Raw genomic sequence first — 27,815 nt, forward strand, 5'->3', positions numbered from 1 at the left:
AATATTGTTCTAATTCTAAATGTTCAATTGCATAGCATTGTTTAAATATTCACCATGTAACGTTAATGGGGAGCTAATATGGCTGCCATAGAATGTTGAAGTGTCATGTAATTGCATCATAATGCAGAAACCGCATTGGCCCAACTCTCTAAATACATCGCTCTGATTGCAACCAGCTTTGCCCACTGGGAGTATTGTGCGGTACTCAACAGGAAATGTTAATTACATCATTGTCATTATTCAAACTGCCGGAATGCAAATTACTAGAACAACATTGACAGTTACATCATGAATGTTACAATCTGACTGCTCATAAATAATTACTGTATGTCAGTCTCAGTGGCTGGCAAACATTGTCAAGCATCTGTTGGCACTACCAAGTGTGTAATTCTCTATTTTACAAGTGATTCAGATCAATGATTCTGAATATAACCCGGTGGATCCTGAGATTAGCAGTGGTGCAGAATGCCTCCGCAGCGGGAAAACACAGGCTAATGGACATACAGTAAACAAAATGAATTAACAATGTGGAGAAAAGTAAAAAAAGATTTATACTTACAATGTGGGAAAAAAATCTAACAACATTTACATAACAGCAGAGACTGCATGCATGCAGACAAAGAGAATGAGAGTAAGCACCTGTAGATTGGAGCCCCACGCAGCCTTTCCCTCGAGCAGGGAATCCAGGACCGCACGACTGGGCTCTCCACCGGCTGGGTCGTTGCCGCTCACCACATAGTACGCAGCACGTACCCGCTTGAAGAACTCCTGGTCTACGTTCTTAGCACTGCAGTGATTGGGCACGTAGGCCAGGTCCACATAGATTGGAGGACCAGGGGGGACGGCTGAACTAGATTTCTGGGAGTTGGTACCTGGAGGAGGAGGTCCATAATGTAAAATTGTATAAGTCTCTAATGACTTGAGAATGACTAATGACTTTTCCTCTGCTTGACTGGGGGGGGGGGGGGGGTCAGGCTTATATGTCTACGTAAATCAAGGGTAAATTAGAATGGGTAATTGTGTGTCATAAAGTCCTGGGGAATGATTTTGAAATGAAGGTAGGCCTATTACATTTCTATTATCTTTGAACGTAAATTAAGTATTTAAAGTTTCGTAAACTTTTTACAGGCGTGAAAGTGTCCCCTACTGAATATGGAGTCATATCATCATATCTAAATATTGAGTCATATCATCCTACTTTATTTTTACCTACCCAAGTTGCTCTTGACGCCATTCACAAGGCCTTTCCCTGGGGCGTGTAGGTCCCCCTTGGATCCCAGGCCCTCGGACTTCTGCGTCAGCCTGGAGCTCCTTTCCGTGTCCCTCCTTCTCAGAGAGGCCGATCGAGGCGAGGAATCCTTGGAGGCCTGCTTCACAGGGGTGGTAGACCTCTTCCCCTTCCGGGCTGGGGACGCAGACTTAGGCTTGCCCAGGCCCTTCCGCAGGCTCTTGGTGGTCTTGTGGTCCTTCTTGAGCATTTTCTCTGTGCTGCTCTGGTTGTCAGTGAGGGCCTCTGGGTCCACCATGCACACATCAGGGTGAGGCAGGTGGGGGAGCGGATCCTTCATGGGGGCAGGTGGGGGGTCATGGGCCTTCGCAGCTGATCTGGGTGAAGGGGGTTGGGTGCCCCCTCCTGTGGCAGAGGCAGATAGTTTATCCACCGGCAGGTGTTCTGCATCTTCGTCAGAGTCCAGGTTTCCCTCTGCGGTTATCGACGGGCACTCCTCGGTCTCGGGAGGTACGTCCGAGTCCGACTGGGACGCCAACGAGTCACTTGCTGATGTGGGGGGTGTCTCCTCTCCAGCTAGCACTATCCCAAGTCCAGTTGCCATGCCACCAGGAGGCATGGAAAGTGGGTGCGATCCCGCTCCAGCTCCAGCAGCTCCACTTTGAATGTGCTGTCGCTTCTGCTTGTGAGACCTCCTCTTGACCGAGTGTTGCTCCCGGTCATCTTCATCCCCCTCCTGAGAGGGGTCGCTCCCTTTGTCCTCTTCGCCACCATCGCTGGAGAGGGCGTGTGGACTGGGGTTAATGAAGGATGGGGAGATCTCCCCTTTGCGGTGTTTGAATTCACATGAGGAATAGCCGGGGGGGGAGGTGGAGGTAGCCTCCATATGCAAGTCAGTGGGGCAACTGGATTCTCCATCTGCTTTTGCAGATGCCTTTGTATGGTGGGCATGTTCTGCTGTGGAGAGAGGGGTGGGCTCGCTTGTGGATACACATTCTTTATTAACATATTCTTCCCCAGCTTCTTCCATTTCATATGCTTCTTCCTCCTTGTCTTCATAGCCTGGAGGAGGGGCACTTGGGCATGCGCCCGGCCCTTGTCGGAGTTCCCAGTCAGATAAGCTACTCCTCCTCCTTTCGACAATCTTCTCTTCATGTTTCTCAGCTTTTTTATCCTCCACGTTCTCTTTCACTCCCTCTTTCCTCTCCTTTTCTTTCTCACCCTCCTTCTTAGCAGTCTTGTCTTTCTTCTCCTCTGCCTTCCTGTCTTTCTCGTTCAACTTATTTTCCTCTACTTTCTCCTCCTCCACCTTTTCCTTCTCTCCAGCCACCTCTTTCTTCTCATCCATCTGTTTTGTCTCCTCCTTATCCTTCTGCTCTGGCATTTTGGTGTCCTCCTTTAGGGTCTCTACCTTGATCTCCTTAATTTCTTCCTCTTTCATTACCATCTTATCTTTCTCATCCTTTGTCTCTTTTTCCTCCTTTTTCTGTTCTGTTTTAGGCAGGTCTGCTGTTGTGGCACAACAGGCTTTGCTAGCTCCACTGAGGACTTCTTGGGGACTTGTGCTAACCTCAGTAGCCCTGTTGGAAGAGGCTTCAGTTGACTGCTGTGGTTTTGTCTCCCCATCAGATTGGGACACTGTTGTGGTTGTACTGGAGTTGATAGTGACCCTGTATGTCTCAGCCATGGACAGCATGCGTTCTTCTTGCTCTGTCACTGCAAATTTCTGGCATTCAATGCGGCATGGAAGAGTACTGTCCTCCATTTTGCAAGTGTATGACTCTTTGCTGGCCGCTGAGCCCTGCGATTCTCTGTCAGAAGAATCAGCTCTTTGCAATGGGGAAACCTCAAAGAAAGCCCTTGAAGTGGATATGGTTTCAGCGGGTTTGGACAGCTGGGAACATGGTGGTTCTGAAGCTCCAGCAGAAGTTATGGTTTTGGTTTCAACAATGCCCTCAAGTTTATGAAAGTTATCTGAGGTTTGACCATTGTCCATCTCAGGGCTTGATGATGAGTCTTGTTCTGTAATGTCTTTGGCTGGAGTAGCTAAGACTGGAAAGACTTTTGTCAGACTGAATGTAGCTGTAGTTGTTGAGGGAAGCGTTTCAGATGCCTCTAGGTACTCATCCTTTAACATGACCCCTGAGGTCGAGAGGGTTGAGTGCATGGCTGAGAGGGTTGAGTGCATGGCTTCATCTTTGAATAAAGAATACTCAAAGGAAGCACCCTCAGAATCTGTCCTGTAGGGGCCACTAGACATTCTGACAGGGGTCTCTAACTCCTCTCCCAACTGGTGGCTGGTTGGTAGAAAAGCTGATGCAGATAAGAGGTAACACGAAGGATCTTCCTCAGGTTTTCTACTAGTGGTATCTGGGGTTCTCTGCCTGTCAGCTTCAATGTCTCCCTGACTGTAATGTTTATCTTCACTGGACTTGGTGGGCAAAGAGGGGTCAGGACTGTCAAACCTCTCCTCCTTTAACCCCAGTTGGCTGTCCTCTGAATACTCTGAGGATTCAGAAGGATATCCTCCAGATCCTGTTTGTTCTATTGCAGTGGAACTGCCAGACTGGAGTGGCAAGGCCCCAACTACATTCTTCAAAAGGGAATCTGCAGTATCTGCTGGTGGAGGGCTGCTTGTGGTCATTGAATGGGAAGGTTCCTCCTTTTTGAGGAGGCTGGGTTCAGGTCCGGGTGAGAGGGTCTTCTTGTCCTCTTCCTTTGTCACAGGACGTTTAGAAGTAGTGGTGTCATCCAATATAGATTTACAGATTTCTTTTTCAGACTGCTCTCTCGCTCCCTTCTCCACATCTAGATCACTGGCTTCTTCTGCTGCATCATCTTCCTCATCATCATAATCCTCTCCCACCACCAGTAGCCTCTTATTTACACTGTCCGGAGTGCCTTCTCTCTCAGAATAGCCCATTGTAGATTTACTGGTGATAGAGCTGCCAATTTGAGTGTACTCAGATGCAAGAACATTATCATCTAGGAGCTGTCCTGAATATGCGGCCAAGGAGGCAGCAGTGGCCTGATTGTCCTTTTCCTTAGGCAAAGCTTGATGAGGTAACATGTCTTTTTCCGTTGGTGAGTAGCGACCACAGGGAGAATCTCTTCTCTCACTATCAGATGAATCCATATAGTCTTTCACTGGCTCATCTTTTTCCTTCTCTTTCTCTTTCTCTGTGGTCTGCTTCTCAGGGACATCATCAAAAGGCATGGCTGTAGCTGAGGCTTGGGCATCGATGTTGGATTGACTCCATGAGGAAGAGGCTGTTTCCTTTCTGCCTGACTGGACTGGTAAATACTCCTCTACACTGGGAGATGCTCCAGTCTTGTCCTTCAATTCATCCTTCTCAACTTTTTCAGGTTTATCTTCTTTGAGACTGAAAGCAAATGAGCATGGCTCTGCTGCTGGGGTGGTTCTGTTGTCTTGAGTCTCTGTATACATAAAGCTGTTTTCCACGTGTGGTGTAGATTGCCCCTCCTTCCTATCACTCACTTCCTCTTGACCTTTCTCTTTGTCATTGTGTTCAGTGAAGGCACTTGAGCTGCAATGGAGACTTCTCTCGCTCTTGGGGAAAGGTGGAGGGGTGTAATCAACTCTGCTGAATGACAGCGGTTCCTCTTTTTCCTCGTCCTCTGAGTAGAATGCAGCTGCACCAGCGTCTACCTGGCTAACGTTCCTATTATCATCAATGCCAATTTGTGTTGACCGATCAAACTCTCTAGATACCTCACGGTCTTCTTTATAGTTGGATTCCTTTTCTTTTGAAATTGGCTTTTCATAGGGTTCATACTTAGACACATCAAAGCCCTGATCCTCTTGCAAGCTCACACTGACAGTCTCCTTCTCTGTTGTTATTTTGTCAAAGCCTTTCAATTTTTCAGAGACACTGTCTTCTTTTGTAGCATCGACGTGGCTCACTTTCTCGGGAACCTTCTCAGGATCTTTATCCAAGACAAAATATGAACAAGGTTGTGTATGCTCTGGGGAAGCAACCTCCCGCTCTTTTTCAATTTCCATCTCAGCTTCCTTGCCTGGTTTCTCATCTTCTTTTGGAGAAACATGCTTTGTCTTTTCATCCATATTAGATGCTTCTTTGCTTGTTGTCATAGATAGCAGCAGTGTTTCATGCTGGGTGGATACCGTCACACTGGCCTTGCTGTCAGTGCTTAATAGTGTTGAACCTATAGACTGTTTGTCTGTAGTGGTGGAGTCAGAGGCTGGCTTTACTTTGGTGGTAGGCATAGCAGAGACTGGCTCCTCTTTCAAGGTCGGGAAACCAATGGTTGACTCTTGACTGGGATGGGGTGCTGGTGTGGTCTTAGTTGTCTTGATGTCCTTTTCTAGTTCAGGGGAGAGTCTATGTTGTCGCTCTTTATGCTGCTCTTTGAGGTCTTTATCAGGAGAGGTCTCCCATTTTGGTAATGTAGACACAAGCCCAGTGGTCTGTTCAGAGTGGCTGTCCTTCGTCTGGTCACTAAGCACATTCTCTGATGACTGAGTTGAGAGCAGGTCTTGAGAGATGATCTCGTGTTCTGATTGTCTAGGTTCCACTGATAAAGGTCTTGACCCTGCACCACCCATGCAAATGGATTCCTCTTCATCTTCCTCCTCATCTTCCTCATCTCCGTCTGAGTACTGAACCTGAAATGTAGATTCAAGCTTTCTCGCAGAAGTCACCTCTACTTTTTCTACCATTGTTGTCTGTACGCTGTGTTGTAAAGCCTCTTTTAGATCTTTCTCTTGCACCTCCTTTTTCTCCCTCTCCCATTTCTCCTCTTTAGTAGGTTCAATCTCACGAGAATCATCGTTTCCTGTCTCTTTCACGCTCATTTCATATTTGACTGTGTCAGCTGTTTCACTTTCTTTTGCTCTTTCGTCTCCTTTTATGGGTTCAGCTTCATAACTTTCATCTCTATCTTTCTCTCTTTTCTCATCGTTGATGTCTTCGAAATCACTATCTTCTTTTTCTTGCTCCTTTTCCATCTTCTGTTCTTTACTGAATTCAGCCACATAAGTATCATCTTTCTCTATCCTCTCTTCCTGACTCACTTCAATCTCAAAAAATGTCTTGTTTTCTTTTTCTTTCTTGCCCCCTGTGGTGGATTCCATCATACATGTATCATCCTTTTCTTTCTCTCTGTGCTCTCCTTTAGTCGGTTCACTGTCAAAAGTATCTGTCTCTTTTTCTCTTTCCTCTTCTTTCATTGGTTCAGACTTAAGAGGATGTTCTCTCTCCATCTTTTCCTCCTTGATGGCATCAGTCTTACAAGTATCATCCTTCTCTTTCTTCTCATCTTTCATGGGTTCAGCCACAAAGTTATCTTTCTCTTGCTCTATTTTTTCTGTAGTGGTGGAGTCTGAGGCTGGCTCCACTTTAGAGGTAGAGATACAAGAGCTTAGCTCGTCTTTAGAAGAGACTATACTCTCTATTTCTTTCTGTTTTTCTTCTTTCGTAGGTTCAGACTCAGAAGTATCATATTTTTCCTTCTCATTCTCCTCCTCTTTGATGGGCTCAGCCCCACAAGTATCGTCTTTCTCTTTCTCCTTTTCCTTCTTCTCTTCCTTGATGGGTTCAGCTTCAGTGGTACCAACTTTTTCTGTTCCGTTCTTCTCTTCCTTGATGGGTTCAGCTTCATGAATGTCATCTTTTTCATCTTTATCTTCCTTGATGGGTTCAGCGTCAGTGGTACCAACCTTTTCTGTTTCTTTCTTCTCTTCCTTGATGGATTTAGCTTCATGAATGTCATCTTTTTCCTTCACTTTCTCATCTTTATCTTTCTTAATGGGTTTAGCTTCACTTGTACCAACCTTTTCTGTTTCTTTCTTCTCTTCTTTGATGGATTTAGCTTCATGAATGTCATCTTTTTCTTTCACTTTCTCATCTTTATCTTCCTTGATTGGTTCAGCTTCATGAATGTAATCTTTTTCCTTCACTTTCTCATCTTTATCTTCCTTGATTGGTTCAGCTTCAGTGGTACTAACCTTTTCTGTTTCTTTCTTTTCTTCCCTGATGGATTCAGCTTCATGAATGTCATATTTTTCCTTCACTTTCTCATCTTTATCTTCCTTGATTGGTTCAGCTTCAATGGTACCAACCTTTTCTGTTTCTTTCTTTTCTTCCCTGATGGGTTCAGCTTCATGAATGTCATCTTTTTCCTTCACTTTCTCATCTTTATCTTCCTTGATGGGTTCAGCTTCAGTGGTACCAACCTTTTCTGTTTCTTTCTTTTCTTCCCTGATGGATTCAGCTTCATGAATGTCATATTTTTCCTTCACTTTCTCATCTTTATCCTCCTTGATGGGTTCAGCTTCAGTGGTACCAACCTTTTCTGTTTCTTTCTTTTCTTCCCTGATGGATTCAGCTTCATGAATGTCATCTTTTTCCTTCACTTTCTCATCTTTATCCTCATTGATGGGTTCAGCTTCAGTGGTATCAACCTTTTCTGTTTCTTTCTTTTCTTCCCTGATGGGTTCAGCTTCATGAATGTCATCTTTTTCCTTCACTTTCTCATCTTTATCTTCCTTGATTGGTTCAGCTTCAGTGGTACCAACCTTTTCTGTTTCTTTCTTTTCTTCCCTGATGGGTTCAGCTTCATGAATGTCATGTTTTTCCTTCACTTTCTCTTCTTTATCTTCCTTGATGGGTTCAGCTTCAGTGGTACCAACCTTTTCTGTTTCTTTCTTTTCTTCCCTGATGGATTCAGCTTCATGAATGTCATATTTTTCCTTCACTTTCTCATCTTTATCTTCTTTGATGGGTTCAGCGTCAGTGGTACCAACCTTTTCTGTTTCTTTCTTTTCTTCCCTGATGGATTCAGCTTCATGAATGTCATCTTTTTCCTTCACTTTCTCATCTTTATCTTCCTTGATTGGTTCAGCTTCAGTGGTACCAACCTTTTCTGTTTCTTTCTTTTCTTCCCTGATGGGTTCAGCTTCATGAATGTCATGTTTTTCCTTCACTTTCTCTTCTTTATCTTCCTTGATGGGTTCAGCTTCAGTGGTACCAACCTTTTCTGATTCTTTCTTTTCTTCCCTGATGGATTCAGCTTCATGAATGTCATATTTTTCCTTCACTTTCTCTTCTTTATCTTCTTTGATGGGTTCAGCGTCAGTGGTACCAACCTTTTCTGTTTCTTTCTTTTCTTCCCTGATGGGTTCAGCTTCATGAATGTCATGTTTTTCCTTCACTTTCTCTTCTGTATCTTCCTTGATGGGCTCAGCTTCAGTGGTACCAACCTTTTCTGTTTCTTTCCTTTCTTCCCTGATGGGTTCAGCTTCATGAATGTCATATTTTTCCTTCACTTTCTCATCTTTATCTTCCTTGATGGGCTCAGCTTCAGTAGTAGCTTCAGTTGTACCAACTTTATCTGTTTCTTTCTTTTCTTCCTTGATGGTTTCAGCTTCAAACACGTCTTGTTTTTCTTTCTCCTCTTTCTCTTCCTTGATAGTTTTAGCCTCATGTGTGTCATTTTTTTCTGTATCTTTTTCCTTCATGTCCTGTTTGATGGGTTTTACATCAGAACTATCTTCATTATCGTCATCATCATCCTCACCATCGTCATAATCTAAGAAACTACTCTCCTTCCCCTTTGGGAATTTAGCCTTACTGCACACTTCGGATTCTTTCTGTTGATGGTCATCATCTTCCTCATCACTGTGTTTGAGTATAGCCTTACCACTAGAAATGTCTACTGTCAGAGATTCCTTTCCTGATATGGAAGCTTCGTCTTTGCCTGTGACTGACTCAGAGGTAAGAGGAGTTGTCTCCTGTTCCTGTTGCATCTCATCTTTGGAAGGGGAGAGACCATATTTTTCTTCCGCTTTTGTAATGGGCAAGTCTTTTTGAAACGATTTCTCCACAGATGGTAGTGTGTCTGACTCAACTTTCTTGATGTCAGCATCCAATTCTTTATTCTTCTCCACTTTATCTTCCTTTTCCGCTTGATCTTTCTTTGCATCCGTATCTTCTGTTTTGGTGGCTGAATCATGAAGGTCCTCCTGTGTTTGATGCTCCAGTCCTGGGAAGCCCTTGGTCTTTTCCTCCACAGGCGACTGATGAAGAGGAGAGTGAGTTGGAGAGCTGGTTGCACTGGGTGGGGGAGATTGTGTGGGAGAGGCCATTTTCACAGTGCTATCGTCTGGACTGCAGCATTGCTCTTCACCTTCCGAAGTAATTGAGTCTGACCTAAAAGGCTTTGAGAAAGAGGGTGGGGGTGAAAGGGGTTTTGAAGGCACCACTGTTAAGATGTCTTCTTTGGACTTAAAGAGTTGTACCTCCTCAACTGGTAGGTGATCCTGCTTCAAATCCTGAACAAGTTTGGAGACAGGAGCCTCAGAAGCAGGGAGCTGTTCCAAATCCCTATCTCTATCCTGGAGCATTTGAGGGGAGGCATAGCTCTCCCCAAGTGAAATCTCAATGGTCGGAGTTTGGTCCTGATCTTCTTCCTCCTCTTCATCATGAGTCTTGATGACCTTAGCCTCTGTCTTCAAATCAGAGATAACTGACAGGCCCTCTTCGGATGGAACTGACTTCATGTACTTGTCTTCCTCTAAGGAGGATGTTGGTGAGATGGTCCCAGCAGAGTGTAAATGTTCTTTCCCATGTGTGGCCTCCGTTGGAATTGCCAGGGGAACACTATTAACAGTGTCAAGAAGCAGAGAGCTTTTGCCTGTTTCCTCAGTCTGAGGTGTAGCGACAGAGGCCACTGATTGGTCCTCTGCAATAGAGGTGGGGAAGGAGGACAATTTATCATACTCTGTGATGGATGTGGCTGAGGAAACATGTTCCTCCTCAGCCAAGGGAGCAGCAATGATGTTAGTGAATACCGATACTTGCTCCTGTCCACAAATGAAACCTTTGGCTGTTACATCAGCCATAGCTGATGCTTGCATCTCCTTCATCCCATGGATGGTGTCAAAGGAGCCTGTCTGATCTGGGACAGAGATGTCATATGCACCCACTTCGTATTGGAGGTTTAGTATCCTGTCATCAGCCTCTTCGTGAACTTCCTCATCAGAGATGGTCTGTTCAGTTTCGGAGTTGGCGGGAATGGTTTCGTCTTGAATGAAGGAGATGGGCTCGGCTGCAGCAGTTCCTTGCAGTGTTGACACTATGTTGACTGTAGCGCCTCCCACATTTGACACGTAGCCCTCTTCATCTTCCTCATCCTCCTCTTTAGCTCCAGGAGTATGTTTAACTGCTTTGCTTTCCCCATTCTTGGCCAATGTTTCTTTCTCTCCCGCTTCAGGTTTGATTTTGACCTCTTCATCTGCTATCATGTCTAAAACTTCTACCTCTTCCAGCTCAGCCTTTTCAACAACATGTCCATCTTCTTCCTGTTCCTCCTCCTGGGATGAAGGCCTTCTGCTTTCCTCTTTTGTTACTGACATATCTGTGGGCTTTTCAACTTTCTCCATTTCCTCCACCTCATGTTTCCTGTCTAGTTCATTATCCTTCACATCATCTTTTGCATCATCTTCTTCCTCCCCTATCCCCATATCTTCCTCTTCCTGAAATGTTTTCCTCTCATCAATCGGGCCTTCTTTTTCTTCCTCCTCATCATCTTCAACTGCAGCTCCCTCATCCTCATATAGTTCCACTTCCTCTGCCTGTAATTCTTCTTTATGCTCTTGTGTTAATTTGTCCTCTTTGCTTTGAGATTCAATTAGGGTCTGAGATTCAGATTCAACTTCCATTGCTGTGGCTACTCCCTTCTCAGGAGACTTTGTGCCTGGTGGAGTTTTAGAGACAGTTTCCTGTTCTTTCTCCTCCTCCTGGGTAGGGGAATCGGCCATGCTTTCCTCTGCTGGTGTCTCCACTGCACTCTCTGGTGGCTCTGATGATACCTCATCTTGTTTTAACTCCTCAAAGTCCTTAGTAAGATCCTCTGGAGTGGAGGAAGCAGATATGCCCTCAATACCCCCATTCTGTAGTGGCTCAGGTTGAACGCTCTCTGCTGCTGGTTCCTCAGGTTTGGGTTCAGCCGGCTCAGCCTTGGCCGCTTTGCCTTTGCTTTTGTCGGTTTTGGGTTTACTTGACACTTTTGCCCTGTGCAGGGTCCTTCTGACCTCTGGTGTGAGGGGTTTTAAGTCAGGTTTCGTTATCTTTCTCAACTCTGACTTCGACGTATCTTTTTTCTTGTCAACTTTGGGGTCTTTTTTCTCTTCTTTTTTAGCTGTGTCAACTTTCTTGACTTTCTTGATCTCTTTCTTTTCCTTGTCTTTTTTCTCATCCATCTTGGATGCCCTTTCCTTTGAATGTTTTTTCAAGGATTTCTCCTTCAATAGTTTCTTCTTTTCTGGTGCATCAGTCTTGGATTTTATTATTTTGGTGGGTTTTTCATTCTCTTTAAGTTTCTTCTCCTTTTTCTCTATCTTGTTCTCCTTTACAGAGTCCCTCGTTGCCTCTGTGACTGCCGATACCTCATCATCTGCTTCTTTCTTAAGGGGTTTTGTAGTCTTGGGAGATGATTTCAGACTTTCTTTGCTGTCTGTCCTTTGCTTTAACTTTGTCTGTTTTACAACAGAGGGAGGAGCCCCTGAGGCGATGTCTTTTTGTGTGGCTACTGGGTATCGCAAGAAGTCAAGGTGCTTTAATTTCTCTAGTCCCTCCAGGACTTTGTTTTGTGGTGCGTTTCCAGGGAACAGCACTCTGACAATCTTTTCGGCAGGATTGGCAGGAAGCCACACGACTAATGCTGTAACTGATGTCAGGTAAGGTACGGATATTTCTCCCTCTTTTCCATTGGGGAGCACAATGCCTGTTTTGGCCTTGCTGTTACCAGCCCACTTCTGCATGAGAAACTGCATCTCCTTACTGTCCTTGACGGGGTTCAGAACATACATGTCTAACTTGCCCACCCCCATCTTATGAAAAAGAGTGAAAGGCTCAATAGTGTTGCTGACCAGTCTACAGAGAGGCTCCGGCTTGATTCCCAGTTTGTTGAGGTACTGCAACGTGAGGGAGGCCTCCTCGATGCTACGCTTGACCTTTAGGTTTGATTCTGGCATACGTAGCTTCTCGGGTACATTGAAGAAGATCACACCAAGCTCTGGAGAGATCAGGTTCTTCATCCAATCACTGTAGGTGGTTGAGCCTTGTGACTGCTCCTCTTCCTGCTCTGCTATTTTCCTCTGAAGGAGCCCGTTGATGCCTGGCAGATTGTCTGCACCAATGTGAGTGAGTAGAATTGAGTCGATGCGGTCCAAGTGTCTGACCAGCTTCCAGAAGCATGATTTCCGTTCAGAGCCTCCATCCACTAGGATGTTGAAGCCGTTGACCGCGAACAGTGCCGAGTCGCCCCTCCCCCCAGGGAAGATGTAACAACAAGGCCTGGACAGTTTCAGGAAGCCTCCAGATGTGGGCGGCTCCAGGAGGTCAAAGGGAGAAGGCACGTCCACCGTCTCAGAGATGTACTCCGTGAACTCTGTGACTCCCTCCATCTTGGGGAGCACAGGCTCTGGGTTCAGTCTGTACTCAAGGAACTCCCGTAAGTGCTGCTGCTGACCCAGGGAGCTCCAACCCACCTCCGATCGGCAGGACACAGTGAGTGTGGCCCGCTGCTTGGGGGCTGCTTCGCCCAGCAAATCACTGACCTACAGGATAATGACAGACAGAGACAAGCCAAAGTCAGTGTCAGTGATGTATAAAAATTGCTCAATGACATTGTTGGTTTCATTTTTATCCACATTTCCAGTTCATGGGGGGTATATAAAATATTTGTAGTTTCATTGGTAATCTAATCTTCATTAGAAAATCATGAGCTCATGAGCCAGTGCTACAGACTAGAGTAAAGTGTCAGAACAGGCTGTTTTGAATAGGATTTGACTGTTCTGAACAGTAATATCTTACCCCAGGATCAGCAAAGACTTGTGAGAAGCTCTTATAGGTGAAACCCCCACTTTGGAGAAGCAGGTCACCGTGGTCTGAGTTCTGCCCGCTCAGGACCAGGAGTTTGTGTCCTGCTGAGTCTGTGACTAGAGACTGGATCTGGGGTAGAGAGCAAAACAGAGCAGTTATAGGAAACAGCACAGAACAAATATTGGATCTTTTTATATGTGTTACACTATGAAATGAATCAAATGTATATACATTTTGTTATGCCATTATGGTATTACATTTAAAGCACGGTGAGAGAAAATAGTTTGTTTTCTTATAGGGAAAAAAATGAAATGCATTAGGTTTTAAATCATAATGACAAAATGTAAACAGATGTATGTAATGATTGAAAGCTGATTTAAATATAGTAACAAACCAGAAAAATATACATATTTGAAATCTTGAAACACACCTCTGAAGCAACTGTATCCTCTGACGGGTTGACTAACACAACTGTCTCTAGGACATCACTCTTGTGGTGGAGTGTCCTTTGTCCTACAGGGGCCAGGAAATCGAACAACATGAGAGAGAGGCCAGACGTGTTTTGTCAACATCTTTCATGCACTTGCTTTGAACTGTTCTTTAAAATCCTTGTAGACAGAACCAACACTGGCACAGGTCAACAACTTAAAAGGCTACTGAGAATCTTGCCAGAGTCTGAGCAGTCTGCCCCAAAGACATCCTACTGGAGAGCATCCAGAGTTTATCTGTGAAAACCTTTTTCAGTCGGGGAGATTTAGTACTCTGTGCTGCGTGGCGCCTGTATGTGGGGCAGACACTTCGAGAGAGCACACACCACAGTGCGTCAAGGCAAGAACAAAAGTTTGAATAGGAAATAGGTCACCAATGTCTACTACTGGTTGCGGCTTGAAATCAGAGCTAACCGGTACAGCTTTTTAGAACAGAACAAACCCACTGGGCACACACTGGTTGAACCAACGTGGAATAGATGTTGAATTGACGTCTCTGCGCAGTTGGAAGTGGAGAACAGCTGCTGACATTTCCATGCAAGAGAATTGAGAATTGGATAATACCTAAGCTAGAATTACATGGCTTTGTAACAGAAATATTGGGCCAATATATCCGAATGTTTGGCAATCATCATCACAAGGACTTCAAGCATGTGATTTTCAGGTTATTGGTCAATATAATAGACACTGAAAACAATGCAGTGAGCTGGCATAATTGGTATGAAATCACTGACATAAAGAGAGAGAGAGAGAGCAAACATAATAAATCATAAAGGATTAATTAGTGAATATAATGCTGAATATTCAGGTCGTTCCACCAATTCGGTGCCTTTTGATAAGTCTAACTTGGTCAAAAAAAAACATTGGATTTCACCTAATTTTAACATTCTGTCATAAAGAGCACATGTCCAACTTCATAAACACATTTTCCCCATCTCAAGAGGATAAATACAAATAATACTATAGCAAGTGGCTATTTAGTGCCAGATAAAGTAACAGGGTTGACCATAACAGATTTGACGATTTCATCTTAAATCAGCCAAAAATGTAACTTTTCTATGTTTTGTAGTAAAAAATTAAAATAATTGTCTACTAATTGGTTGATGATGTCATTGGAAACACTTCTCTTCCTCTATTTTTTATATTACAAAACATTAAAACGCGAAATTCTGTCACGCCCTGGCCTTAGTATTATTTGTTTTATTTATTATTTTAGTTAGGTCAGGGTGTGACATGGGGTATGTGTGTATTTTGGGGTATTATATGGTAGAGGGGGTGTTTGGTGTAGTTTATGGTTTGGTGTTGAGTGTATGTGTCTAGCTGTGTCTATGTTGGGTGTAGTTCTAGGAAAGTCTATGGTGGCCGGAATGGGTTCTCAATTAGAGACAGCTGATTTCGGTTGTCTCTAATTGGGAGCCATATTTAAGGCTGCCATAGGCTTTAGCTGTTTGTGGGTCATTGTTTGTGTATATGTATAGTTCGACGTAAGTAGTTTGTGTGTGCACTTACGTTTGACGTTTTCACGATCGTTTGTTGTTTTCGTTAGTGTTGTATAAGTGTGTAGTGTTCATCTTCGTCGTTGCTATTAAAAAAAAAGAAGATGTATTCAAATCATGTTGCGCCTTGGTCCGTCAATCCACCACACGATCGTGACAGAATGACCCACCTATATACGACAAAGCAACATGACCAGCGGCAACAGGAGCAATGCAAGGATTCATGGACATGGGAGGAAATTTTAGACCGGGAGGTACCAGGAGGATATAACCGCCCCAAAGCTGAGCTGGAGGCAGCGAAAGCAGAGAGGCGGCGATATGAGGAGCTAGCTAGGAGGCAGGAAAAGGAACCTACAAAGGATCTGGGCTACACTACGTGGGAGGAGATCGACAGGTGGGCGATCAACCCAGGGAGAGTGCCGGAGCCCGCCTGGGATTCTCTGGCGCAGTGCGAGGAGGGATACCGGCGAATGGAGGCAGCACGACGAAGCGGTAGGAAGCCTGTGGGAAAACCCCAAAAATTTCTTGGGAAGGGGCTTAAAGGGAGAGTGGCGAAGTCAGGTAGGAAACCTGCGCCTACTCCCTGTAATTACCGTGGAGAGCGAGAGTACGGGCAGACAGCGTGTTACGCAGTAGAGCGCACGGTGTCTCCTGTACGTGTGCATAGCCCGGTGCGGGTTATTCCACCTCCCCGCACTGGCAGGGCTAGATTGAGTATTGAGCCGGATGTCATGAAGCCGGCCCTACATATCTGGCCACCAGTGCGTCTCCTCGGGCCGGTTTACATGGCACCAGCCTTACGCATGGTGTCCCCGGTTTGCCTACATAGCCCGGTGCGGGTTATTCCACCTCCCCGCACTGGTCGGGCAACGGGGAGCATTCAACCAGGTAAGGTTGGTCAGGCTCAATGCTCAAGGGAGCCAATACGCCTGCACGGTCCGGTATTTCCGGCGCCACCTCCCCGCCCCAGTTCAGTTCCACCAGTGCCTACACCACGTAACAGGCTTCCAGTGTGTCTCCAGAGCCCTGTTTCTCCTCCACTCACTCGTCCTATGGTGCGTGTCTCCAGCCCGGTACCACCAATTCCGGCACCACGCACTAAGCCTCTTGTGCGTTTCCAGAGTCCTGTGCATCCTGTTGCTGCTCCCCGCATTAGCCCTGAGATGCGTGTCCCCAGTCCGGTACCACCAGTTCCGGCCCCACGCACTAGGCCTAATGTGCGTCCCCAGGGTCCAGTATGCCCTGTTCCTTCTCCCCGCACTAGCCTGAAAGTGCGTGCCTTTAGCCCGGTGCCACCAGTCCCGGCACCACGCACCAGGCCTACAGTGCGCCTCAGCCGGCAGGAGTCTGCCGTCTGCACAGCGATGCCTGAACTGCCCGTCTCCCCAGCGCCATCTGAGCCATCCGTCTCCCCAGCGCCATCTGAGCCATCCGTCTCCCCAGCGCCATCTGAGCCATCCGTCTCCCCAGCGCCATCTGAGCCATCCGTCTGCAATGAGCCTGCAAAGCCGCCCGTCTGCCATGAGCCTACTGAGCCGTCCGCCAGACAGGAGCCGCTAGAGCCGTCCGCCAGACAGGAGCCGCTAGAGCCGCCAGCCAGACAGGAGCCGCTAGAGCCGCCAACCAGACAGGATCTGCCAGAGCCGCCAACCAGACAGGATCTGCCAGAGCCGCCAACCAGACAGGATCTGCCAGAGCCGCCAACCAGACAGGATCTGCCAGAGCCGCCAACCAGACAGGATCTGCCAGAGCCGCCAACCAGACAGGATCTGCCAGAGCCGCCAACCAGACAGGATCTGCCAGAGCCGCCAACCAGACAGGATCTGCCAGAGCCGCCAACCAGACAGGATCTGCCAGAGCCGCCAATCAGCCATGAGCAGCCAGATCCGTCAGCTAGCCATGAGCAGCCAGATCCGTCAGCTAGCCATGAGCAGCCAGATCCGTCAGCTAGCCATGAGCAGCCAGATCCGTCAGCTAGCCATGAGCAGCCAGATCCGTCAGCTAGCCATGAGCAGCCAGATCCGTCAGCCAGCCATGAGCAGCCAGATCCGTCAGCCAGCCATGAGCAGCCAGATCCGTCAGCCAGCCATGAGCAGCCAGGTCCGTCAGCCAGCCATGAGCAGCCAGGTCCGTCAGTCAGCCATGAGCAGCCAGGTCCGTCAGCCAGCCATGAGCAGCCAGGTCCGTCAGCCAGCCATGAGCAGCCAGGTCCGTCAGCCAGCCATGAGCAGCCAGGTCCGTCAGCCAGCCATGAGCAGCCAGATCCGTCAGCCAGCCATGAGCAGCCAGATCTGTCAGCCAGCCATGAGCTGTCCAGCCAGGATCTGCCCATTATCCTGGTGTTTCCCCTTATCCTGGTGCTGCCCCTTATCCTGGTGCTGCCCCTTATCCTGGTGCTGCCCCTTATCCCGGTGCTGCCCCTTATCCCGGTGCTGGCCCTTATCCCGGTGCTGCCCTTTATCCCGGTGCTGCCTCTTATGACTATGGTGGGGTGGGGACCACGACCAGTGCCGGAGCCGCCGCCGTGGAAGGAAGCCCACCCAGACCCTCCCCTAGACTATGTGTTGGTGCGTCCGGAGTTCGCGCCTTAAGGGGGGGGTTATGTCACGCCCTGGCCTTAGTATTATTTGTTTTATTTATTATTTTAGTTAGGTCAGGGTGTGACATGGGGTATGTGTGTATTTTGGGGTATTATATGGTAGAGGGGGTGTTTGGTGTAGTTTATGGTTTGGTGTTGAGTGTATGTGTCTAGCTGTGTCTATGTTGGGTGTAGTTCTAGGAAAGTCTATGGTGGCCGGAATGGGTTCTCAATTAGAGACAGCTGATTTCGGTTGTCTCTAATTGGGAGCCATATTTAAGGCTGCCATAGGCTTTAGCTGTTTGTGGGTCATTGTTTGTGTATATGTATAGTTCGACGTAAGTAGTTTGTGTGTGCACTTACGTTTGACGTTTTCACGATCGTTTGTTGTTTTCGTTAGTGTTGTATAAGTGTGTAGTGTTCATCTTCGTCGTTGCTATTAAAAAAAAAGAAGATGTATTCAAATCATGTTGCGCCTTGGTCCGTCAATCCACCACACGATCGTGACAAATTCTCACATATGTTGATGTTGTGCAGGAGAATATTTTTTTTACATTTAATATACCAGGCTTTTAAAATGCAATATTGTTGCACAATTTCTAATTAAAAAATCAAAAGGGATGCAAAAGGAACTCTTTTCATGGAACGACCCACTCCTGTGCAGATTTGATATAATTATGTGTCAGCATTTCTACCCATTCAGTTCAGAGGTGTGACGATAAGCATCGTATTCCCATTTGTTTAAGCACCAATGCAGACTAATAATAGAGCCGGCTAATAATAGAGGGAACTTGACTCTGTGTTCCACTTGGTATCTTCTATACATCCCCTGAGTTTGCCGTCCTCCGCCATTTTGGTACTGTATATGCACTGTCAACTCTTTGCTGTGAAAGAGCTCTACAGAGGGTCGCTTTGTGTTGCTTGTAGTGCGGAGCGATTAGTGCTTTGAGAGGTCGGTTGGGTTTCGGTTCGATTATTACAAAATAATCACGGTTTTCGATTTCGGTTTTGATTATTTGGGTTGAACGCTTTAACACAGAATAAAACAATTAATACTCCCATGATGGTAGTGACTGTCCATTACTGCGTATCACTTATTAACCATCATTTATTCACATTACTTTACCTTAATAAAACATTTCAGTTGTTGTGTATATTACATTTGTTTTATTTAATGACTTTATTAATTCATTCCAAGTCATCATCTCATCTCTATAGAGCTGCTGCATATGCTGTCTGACAAAAATCACTATTTTGTAGTACTTGTAGTAGTTCAAAGTAAATAAGGCCTACTTTTATGACTGCTGAATACCAACTATCAATCACTTAGGTCATGTATTTTCAGGTAGAGATACTGTACTATACCTCGCGAAGCAAGAGCTGCTCTCTATATCCCCTCGTGATTGTGCATTCTTCTGCCTCTTCCGTAGCAGGCATAAAAGAAACACAGACCAGACAAGTAGATGCACAATGGATTATGGTCATTGTAGTGAATTATGTTTTATGCGCTAAACTTTGTATAATATTGGCCTCCCTACTAAATCGCACAGTTCAGGCTGGATCTGATTTATCTCTTGAGAAACTGTGCAATGTGCGAATTGAGCTCACAGAAAAAAAACAGAACGACATGTAATTGAACCGACGTGGGTCAATTAGTTGTTTAAAAAATGAAAAATAATCAACATTTCAGTTAATCGCTCAGCACTAGTTGCTTGCCACATGCAAGGTAGTGATTACTAGATTGTGGACTGAGAAAGAGGAGAACAGTAAAAATAGTAAATTAGGGGGTAGAAGGTACAGGCCTAGGTGATGAGAAGGACAACTTGGCCTGACATGACAGACAGTGTACACTTTTGATTGAAAATCAGGATGGATACTTTTGATTCATTTCCAAAATAGAAAAAGTTTGCATTTGAACAGCTACTCCAACATATCACTGGCTGTATGCTGTGGAGTGACAGCTCAAACTCTCTGTGATTGGTTGGAGTCAGTCAGTTGACTCAGTAGGAGAAGAATAATTGGCTGATATGAAGCAAAAAAGTGAAGCCTCATCCGAATGGTTGTGGTGCTAATGAGCTTTCGTTGCCAATGATAAAGTATGCTTTATTACTCTTAATTGAGGATGCTGGCTATATCATTACATAGAAATTGGAAACCGACCAGCATGGGTGTAAAATGAAAATTTTTTTAAACTAACATTTCTAGATGTTGTAGTAACAATTTGGGAAGAAAGGCACATCACCCAGAGGATATAGCTCACCGTTGCCATGAAAATGGACCGAATCGCTCATCATTACCCTGACCCGGCCTCTGTGTTTTACTGTGAGACGCATTGCAGCATTAGTCTGTGAGAGATGAAAGGTGATTGGACCTGGGGCTTGAGAGAGGAAAGGTGATTGGACCTGCTACAGAACTGATCAAATGCTGCTATTAGCAGCAGGAAAAAGCAAACTGTTAGTATGGTCCCAGATATGTTTATTCCGTCTTGCCAACTACCATAGAAGCTGGTTAGACAACATAAACAGATCTGGGACCAGTCTAGGCAAACTATGAGAGGGACAGTGAAGTTTTACTGCAGAGGCCTACTATAGTTGGAGCAGTGAGGTACCAAAAGAGAACCCTGTTCACTAGAGCATACTGGAAGAACCTTTGATGAGAGTTCGCCCACTTCAGCCTAGCTGCCCACAGACTGTGGGGAAGAAGACTCATTGCATCGTGACTAAGCCATTGACTACATCAGTTAGTTTGGATATCTTACAGTGTAAGAGTACAGAATATGGGGACATGGCGACGTTGGGGAATATACAAAACATGGGCGTAATAGAATACGAGAACAAAGGCATATGATATCAGACCCAGGCAGAATAAGGATAAGTAGGATTATAGTCTATTCCCAGAGAGACAGTGTGTCCCTTTGCCCTCCTGATATGCTTTCTCAGGTGAAACAGCAGAAAGGAGACTGCATTAGCTGCTAGTCCCGGCAGGATGACCCCTCTCTGACATTGCAGACTGGTACATTGTGATACTTGAACAACAGAGAGTCTATGTCAAGCAGGGGCTGGTCAGTCCAGTAAGAAGACAGGTGAATAATACCCTACGGGATAGAGACTTAAGAGGCTACCATTGCTTTCACTTCTCAGCAAGACATCATCTAGTGATGACAATGTTGGTTATAACTCTGTTTCTTTATTCAGAAAAGTAGGTTGTGAAAACAGCAGAAAGTTAAACAGGAAGGTTTACTTCATTATTTAACATTAGAGTAGGAAACCACTGTAAGTAGCAGCACTGCTAATAATGAAGAACGGCCCACAGTAGAATTTACAGTAAGTGGCCTATGTCATTGGTACCAGTAAGTAAATATGTTCATATAACAGAATAATCAGAGTCAAATGTACAGAAAATCAGATATAATTATATATTACTCATAAACTCCAAAAGCCATGGAGAGTATAGACAAAGATGCCCATCAACCTCCATCCACTATGATGAATGATATAAACACAAGTCTCAATCCTCAGTACTGCATCTGTAGTAGCCTACATGTCAGACAGCTCTGTTTCTCTGCTTTTCTGTTTTGTTTTAGAATAGCAGGATGTTCTGCCAAGTTCCCCTCTATTCATCCCTCTGGCTTTTCCTATAACTAGTATCCCAGAAACATGAAAGCATCCCACTTCATGGAAACTGACATCCCACCAATATGGAACGCCGTTTGGGTCTCTGCGTGTCAAAAAACACCATTTGACGTGTCTAGTAACACTATTTGATGTGTCAAATAAGCTTGTTGACAAATCAGGACCTGAATATGACTACACGTCACATACGACTTAACGCGTTCATACATTTTCTACGTAGTTATTAAACATTCATTACACTATCACACATATATATATATTTATTTTTTCTACACTATCACACGTATTTCATATGTCACAACGATTCATCGATACGTATGCTATGATGCTGGTAAAGTTGTCTCGCACCTACAGGCTGGTCATTAAAAAAAAGTTAGCTAGCTCATGGATGCAAACAATGTTCTTCCCCAGAAACATAGAACACGACATCTCTCTCAGTTGATATAGTTAGCTAGCTAACTATATAGTTAGGTGTTATCTAAAATAACCCTAATTTATAAGACTGCTCTTTTTGATTAATGGTGGTCGCATCCATCTATTTAAAGCTAGCCACAATAAGGATTAGCCACAATAGTGGACTTTGCGGTTAGCCTTCAAAATAAAAGTATGTCATTGACAGTGATGCAAATTAATACAAATACTAGAATTATGCCATCATTGAATAGATCATGCTAAACGAGGTTGGAATGTTGTTATATAAAATCAACAAAAGACAATAATTTGTTAATTTGATAAAAACAATCACACTGATTGTATTATTATACTTCAGAATTGCATTGGAGGCGTACTTATTTCACTGTACAGCCTTACCTATGGATTGTGGATCAATGGCATGGGGCATCAGTCTACTCAGTGATACCCAGAAAACATTAGCGTCTTATCTCTTATTGCGGGATTCTGAAACAACTGTGAATTGAGCCACATTTATTGTCAACCTATGTGTATTGAACACTACTCCAGAGGAAAAACAATACTGCGTGGATGTTTTGGAGTCTGATAACTCTGAGGAGGACGTTGGGGAAAAAATATCTTGGGTATTGATTAGACTGATACCCCATTTCATTGATCCCCAATCCTTAGGTAAAGCTGTACAGTGCAATCTGAATGTCAATACGCACAATAGGCTGACTGGGGAGGTGATTTCCACAGTCACAGTCCGGCGATAAGAGCTACAACGCTAATATTTGCGTAAACTCTTCAGTTGTGTTCTGTGGGTGTCGCAGAGTATACTGAGACCCCATTTCATTGCTTCACATTCCAACCTTGTTTAACATTATCTAGTCTAAATATGGCATGATTCCACCAATTGTAACCTTATACATCACTTTCAAATAGGTACTTTTATTTTGAAGGAAAAACGTAATTTCCACCAATCCTTATTGAGGCTAAATTCACAACACGTAACCCGGTCCAGTCGAGCATCACTAGCCAGATGAAGCAAGCTGGCTGCTTATAAAGTTAGCTTTGGGCAACAGGGTTAAGTAGCTGCCTAGCTAGTTCAATTTCAATAGGCAAACAAGTGGCTACCTAGCTAATACTTACTCACAAGGATTCCTATATCATTGCTAAGAATAATGAAAATGACTGCAGTTTCTACTGATCATTGTTTTCAGGCTGGTTGGTGCTAGCTAGGTACCAAGCTAAAGCTAGCTACCCCAGAAGTTGCGGTCAACAAATAATGCCTTATTATCATCGCGGTATTGTAAACACATTGCTTGTTTAAAGACTTTTTTTGTACAGCTTTGACAGTGCTACTCATAGTTGTGGTGGCGCATGGCTTGCGCATGGCTTGCACGTGCAAATTCAGAACACACAACATTCTATAATAGAACTGTGTTATTTGACGTGTCAAATTAAAAGCTTATTTAACACGTCAAATAGTGTTATTTGACGTGTATCTTTTTTTTTTTTTTTTACATGCAAAGACCCAAACGGCGTTCCATACACCAAAGGCATGTCGAAAATCCACCTTTCCTATATTTTAGCTATATTTCTTATTTTTCACTTACAAATGTAACTAGCTAGTTTAGCCTACTCAAACACCCGGCTCAAACAGAGGGATGCTATGTTAGCTAGCTGGCTATGACTATCCAACACTGGAACTCTTCCAAGTCAAGGTAGGCTTTGGTTTTATAAATGTATTGCCACCTGGTGTAACTGCTAAACTGCTTACTGACTGTACACTGTACTAACTGTGTTTGATCAGTGGTGTATTCATTCCGCCGATTCTGTTCGTAAACATTTCTTAAACAGAAGCAAGCGGAATGAAATGGGGATAAACATACCTGAATTTGTCCAATAGAAACTCTTGTTTGCAACTGTTGGACTAATGATTACACCCTAGATAAGCTAGATGCAGGCTAAATCTTAACCAATGCATTTTATTGTTGAGTTTCCTGCTCAATATCCCCAGACTGCTCTTATTTCACAAAGGAATTTTCTATCACTCACTTCTGTGTCATTTTCTGGCATGTACAAAAAGTCGTCAGCAGCTGTGAACTTCTGAAGCAGCCTCCCTAACGCATTCAGCAATAGGCCTGTTTTAGCAATGTCAAAGAGGCTCACAGAGGGGTTAATTACCATATCATTAGCTTGTGTCCTCACTTCTCTGTACAACGGTGGTCCTGACTTCTTGAAGATACACATGATACACATGATAAAACCCAAACCACTCAGACACCCACATCCACACAATTAATGTGGAAAGCCAGTGAAACCTCAGGAGGAACTAAACTCTTAGCTCCAGACTCACTTGACTTGGCTCTCCATCAGTGGAGGCTCCACAGAGGAGGAAGGGGAGGACACTCCTCCTCAGTCAATTTCCCAAAAATAAAAAGTGAAACTTTTAAAAAGTTGTTATCCTTTTTAGATAAAATTCTACAAAATATATTCACGTCAACAAATAATTTATTAAAGCACACTGTTTTGCAATGGAGGTCTACAGTAGCCTCAACAGCACTTTGTAGGGTAGCACCATGGTGTAGCCGGAGGACAGCTAGCTTCCATCCTCCCCTGGGTATATTGAGTTCAATACAAAACCTAGGAGGCTCATGCTTCTCACCCCCTTCCATAGACTTACACAGTAATTATGACAACTTCTGGAGGACATCCTCCAAACTATCAGAGCTCTTGCAGCATGAACTAACATGTTGCCCAAACAATCAGAGAATCAATCTAGTACTGAAAGCATAAGCTACAGCTAGCTAGCACTGCAGTGCATAACATGTGGTGAGTAGTTGGCTCAGAGAGAGAAAGACAGTTTTGAACCAATTAATTTCTTCAAAAATTAAGGGAGAGAGAGGGAGAGAGATCACTACCCTACTTAGCAAATGTAGCTAGCTAGTTTAACCTACTCAAACAGAGGGATGCTATGTTAGCTAGCTGGCTATGACTATCCAACACTGGAACTCTTCCAAGTCAAGGTAAGCTTTTGGTTTTACAAATGTATTGCCACTGGGGCTCACTGGTGTAACTGCTAAACTCCTTACTGACTGTGCACTGTACTAACTGTGTTTGATCAGTGGTGTATTCATTCCGCCGATTCTATTGAAAAAACGTTTCTTAAACTGAAGCAAACGGAACGAAACTGGGATAAACATACCTGAATTTGTACAATAGAAACTCTCATTTGCAACTGTTGGACTAATGACTACACCCTAGATGAGCTAGATGTAATAGAAATAAGGCCATGCTCATATTTTTTTTTTGCGTCATCACTCATCTTAAACGGCACCGATCGCCACAGGTTCCATACAGTACCACAGGACCCAGAGGAGAGAAGGTCGTTTTCAGACAGAACTCACTGTTACTCTCCTCAGTACTCTTTTACCTAAGCTGACCTGCTTGATATAAATACCGCATCTGAACTCTGGAAATGGGAGCGCTCTGTTAAAAAACAGCTAAAACAGAGCACTGATCTGATGATCGACCACGGCCCAGTCACTGCACTGCTCCAAATAGCCTGCTCCACATTTAGCAATCAGGGACTGTGAGGAGGTTCAAGCAATTTAAAACGATAACATCTTCAATTCAAGAGTTTCATTCCAAAACGCTATATATCCATTTTCAGAAATGTTGGTAAATGAGCTTTTATTTTTTTTAAAGAAATTATGAAAGAGATTGCTGTGTTTTTTCACTAACTAATCATGGCATGGGGTTGTTCAATGACATATGTATTTGTTTAAATCTATCACTTTGTGGTTTCATTTCAGAGATACATATAATCATGTTTTTTTGTTGCAAAATGCTATATATCTGAGAAATAAGTAGTACTGCTAGGTTTTACACAAATGTAACAAATAACTACATTTTTTATAAAGAAATGTAGAAATTATACATTTGTGACATCAATACATTTTAAATGTATACATTTGACATTTTTGTCATTTAGCAGCTGTTCTTATCCAGAGCAACTTACAGTAAGTTACAGATACAGTAGCCTATGTTTGGGCGGAGCATGACTTCAGCACCCTGGACAGCTCCTCTATCCAATACACAAAATATACAAACCATAAATCTGGTATCTGATAGAGATTTGATGCTAAAGAAACAACTAAGACTGCATGAACCTGCATATAAATGAACTCTCTGGCACTCTTTTCACACTACCGTGCCCAGTACAGTTGGGCTTGGGCTTGGTTCGGCTCAGTAGTGTGAGAAGGGTATGATGAGAGATGGTTGGCTTACCCAAAGACACCTTCAAAGTACACACAGCAAGCATCTGACCATCATGGCACCCCATTGTGCTAAGCTATAGATATAGCTCTAAGGGCTACACCTGATGATGTAATTTCCTGTTTACTCCAGCAGTCACTCCTAAGTAACTGAGACAAGGTGACAAAGGTGAGCTTTTACGCAACACTGACACCCAACAGGGAAGAGTAAGAAGGCAATTTGAACCTGATGCCTGCATGGGCCATCTTATCGAAAGCCACCCATCGCAGTGAACGAAGGTAGAGTGGAGAGGCACATGAAAACAGGGTTAGCGCCGCTAATCTCATTTAGCTAATGTGACTTCATCGCCTTCTGAGGGTAGAGCTTAGTATATCTTATTGATAAAGAGGAGCAAATTGAAATGAAAAATGACAGACCAGGCTATAGTCTCCATAAAAGACAAACCACCAAGTATGACATTTTAAAAGCCCAATGCAGTCAAAATTCCTGTGTTTGTATCGTATTGTACCACAGCTGATGAAACAAACTGTAAAAGTAAAAAAATGTTTTATCTGTGTTATTTCATGATAGTTGCTGGTTGAAAATACAATCTACAAAGGATCTTCCAATAAGCAGATTTTGCACGGGTGGAGTGTCGGCTTGCCTGGTGACATCACCAGGTGGTAAATAAGTTAATAGACCGATAAAGAGAATTTCAAACCGCTCTGCCAATAACAGCTAGTTTTCAGTTTCCAGGTGCGCTTCCCCCCTCCACTCAGACCACTCCTGCACACTCCTAGCAAAATTCTTGCGTGAGAAAAGTTATTTTTTCTAAAAAGCCTTGTTTCTTTCTTTTTTGCCATTTTAATGGAAAACTATTACATTAAAGCTGCAATATGTAACTTTTTGGGCGAGTGAGTTACAGATCTGTCATTCTCATTCAAAGCAAGTCTAAGAAGTGGTATATCTGTTCTATGTGCGCTATTTCCATACTTCCCATTCTTAAATGTAGTTTTTGTGTCTTTTCCTTTCAGTTATGTACACCAGCTTCAAGCAGCTGAAAATACAAAATTTTTGGTTATTGAAAATATATTTCACAGCGGTTTAAATGGTACAACGATTCTCTACATATTGCTTGTTTTGTCACAAAGTGAAATTAGGAAAACTATGAGGAAATGGAGTGATTTCTGCATATTGTACCTTTAAGGCACTTCATTGTTACTGAGAAATTATTTGATGTTGATATAAAATGGCTGCACTTTCATGTAGGCTTCAGTATCAGAGTTTGAATCATTGCTGTATCATATCAGCACTGCAGACTTGGCAAAACAAAATGGCTCCCTCAAATTCAGCCTTTTCTATCCCTGTTTCTTTAAACCCCCTTTACCCCACAGGCTTATTTAGCAGGGTGCAAAATATATAGACCATTGTAGTTAGAAATGTAATGCATAGAGCAGACAGTTGGGAAACATGTCGGAAAAACATGTTGGTAACATACAGTACAACTCTGTCTGAATGTTCTGTAACGTTTCATCCTAAACAACTAAACAAACAACATGCCAACACCACCCAACCATTTCCTGGATGTCAGTTGGCTCGCCACTTTGAACCTGAACAGTAAGTGTATATCCCAGTTCCTCGTTGTAATCCTAGTCCTGTGATTTGGCAGCGCTGGATGATTGTGCTGCTAAGCCAGATAAAGCCGCTCTGCGTTAATCGCAGCTGGGCCTCCGAGTACCTCCGAGTGGTTGTGGCCAAATCACTGAGTACAGGGGTGTGTTCATGAGGACACAACAATGGACAACAAAAATTAGCATTTCTAATTGGACAAATTCAGATACTACCTTCCCATTTCACTCCATTTCAGACCGTT

The 27,815-nt window shown here is 44.1% G+C and overlaps 1 protein-coding gene across 1 annotated transcript in view; it reads right to left on the reverse strand.

Annotated features, from left to right (window-relative positions):
* The window catches only part of LOC129862806 (microtubule-associated protein 1B-like), an 86,596-nt gene that overhangs the window by 6,339 nt on the left and 52,442 nt on the right, over positions 1 to 27,815 (reverse strand). The window contains exons 3-6 of the mRNA XM_055934799.1: positions 13,526 to 13,608; positions 13,087 to 13,224; positions 1,214 to 12,830; positions 640 to 872 (exon numbers count right to left, since the gene is read on the reverse strand). Coding sequence (XP_055790774.1) covers positions 640 to 872; positions 1,214 to 12,830; positions 13,087 to 13,224; positions 13,526 to 13,608 — 12,071 coding nt within the window. The remainder of the gene's footprint in view (positions 1 to 639; positions 873 to 1,213; positions 12,831 to 13,086; positions 13,225 to 13,525; positions 13,609 to 27,815) is intronic.

This window comes from Salvelinus fontinalis, chromosome 9 (genome assembly GCF_029448725.1).
Source record: "Salvelinus fontinalis isolate EN_2023a chromosome 9, ASM2944872v1, whole genome shotgun sequence".
Lineage (NCBI taxonomy): Eukaryota > Metazoa > Chordata > Actinopteri > Salmoniformes > Salmonidae > Salvelinus > Salvelinus fontinalis.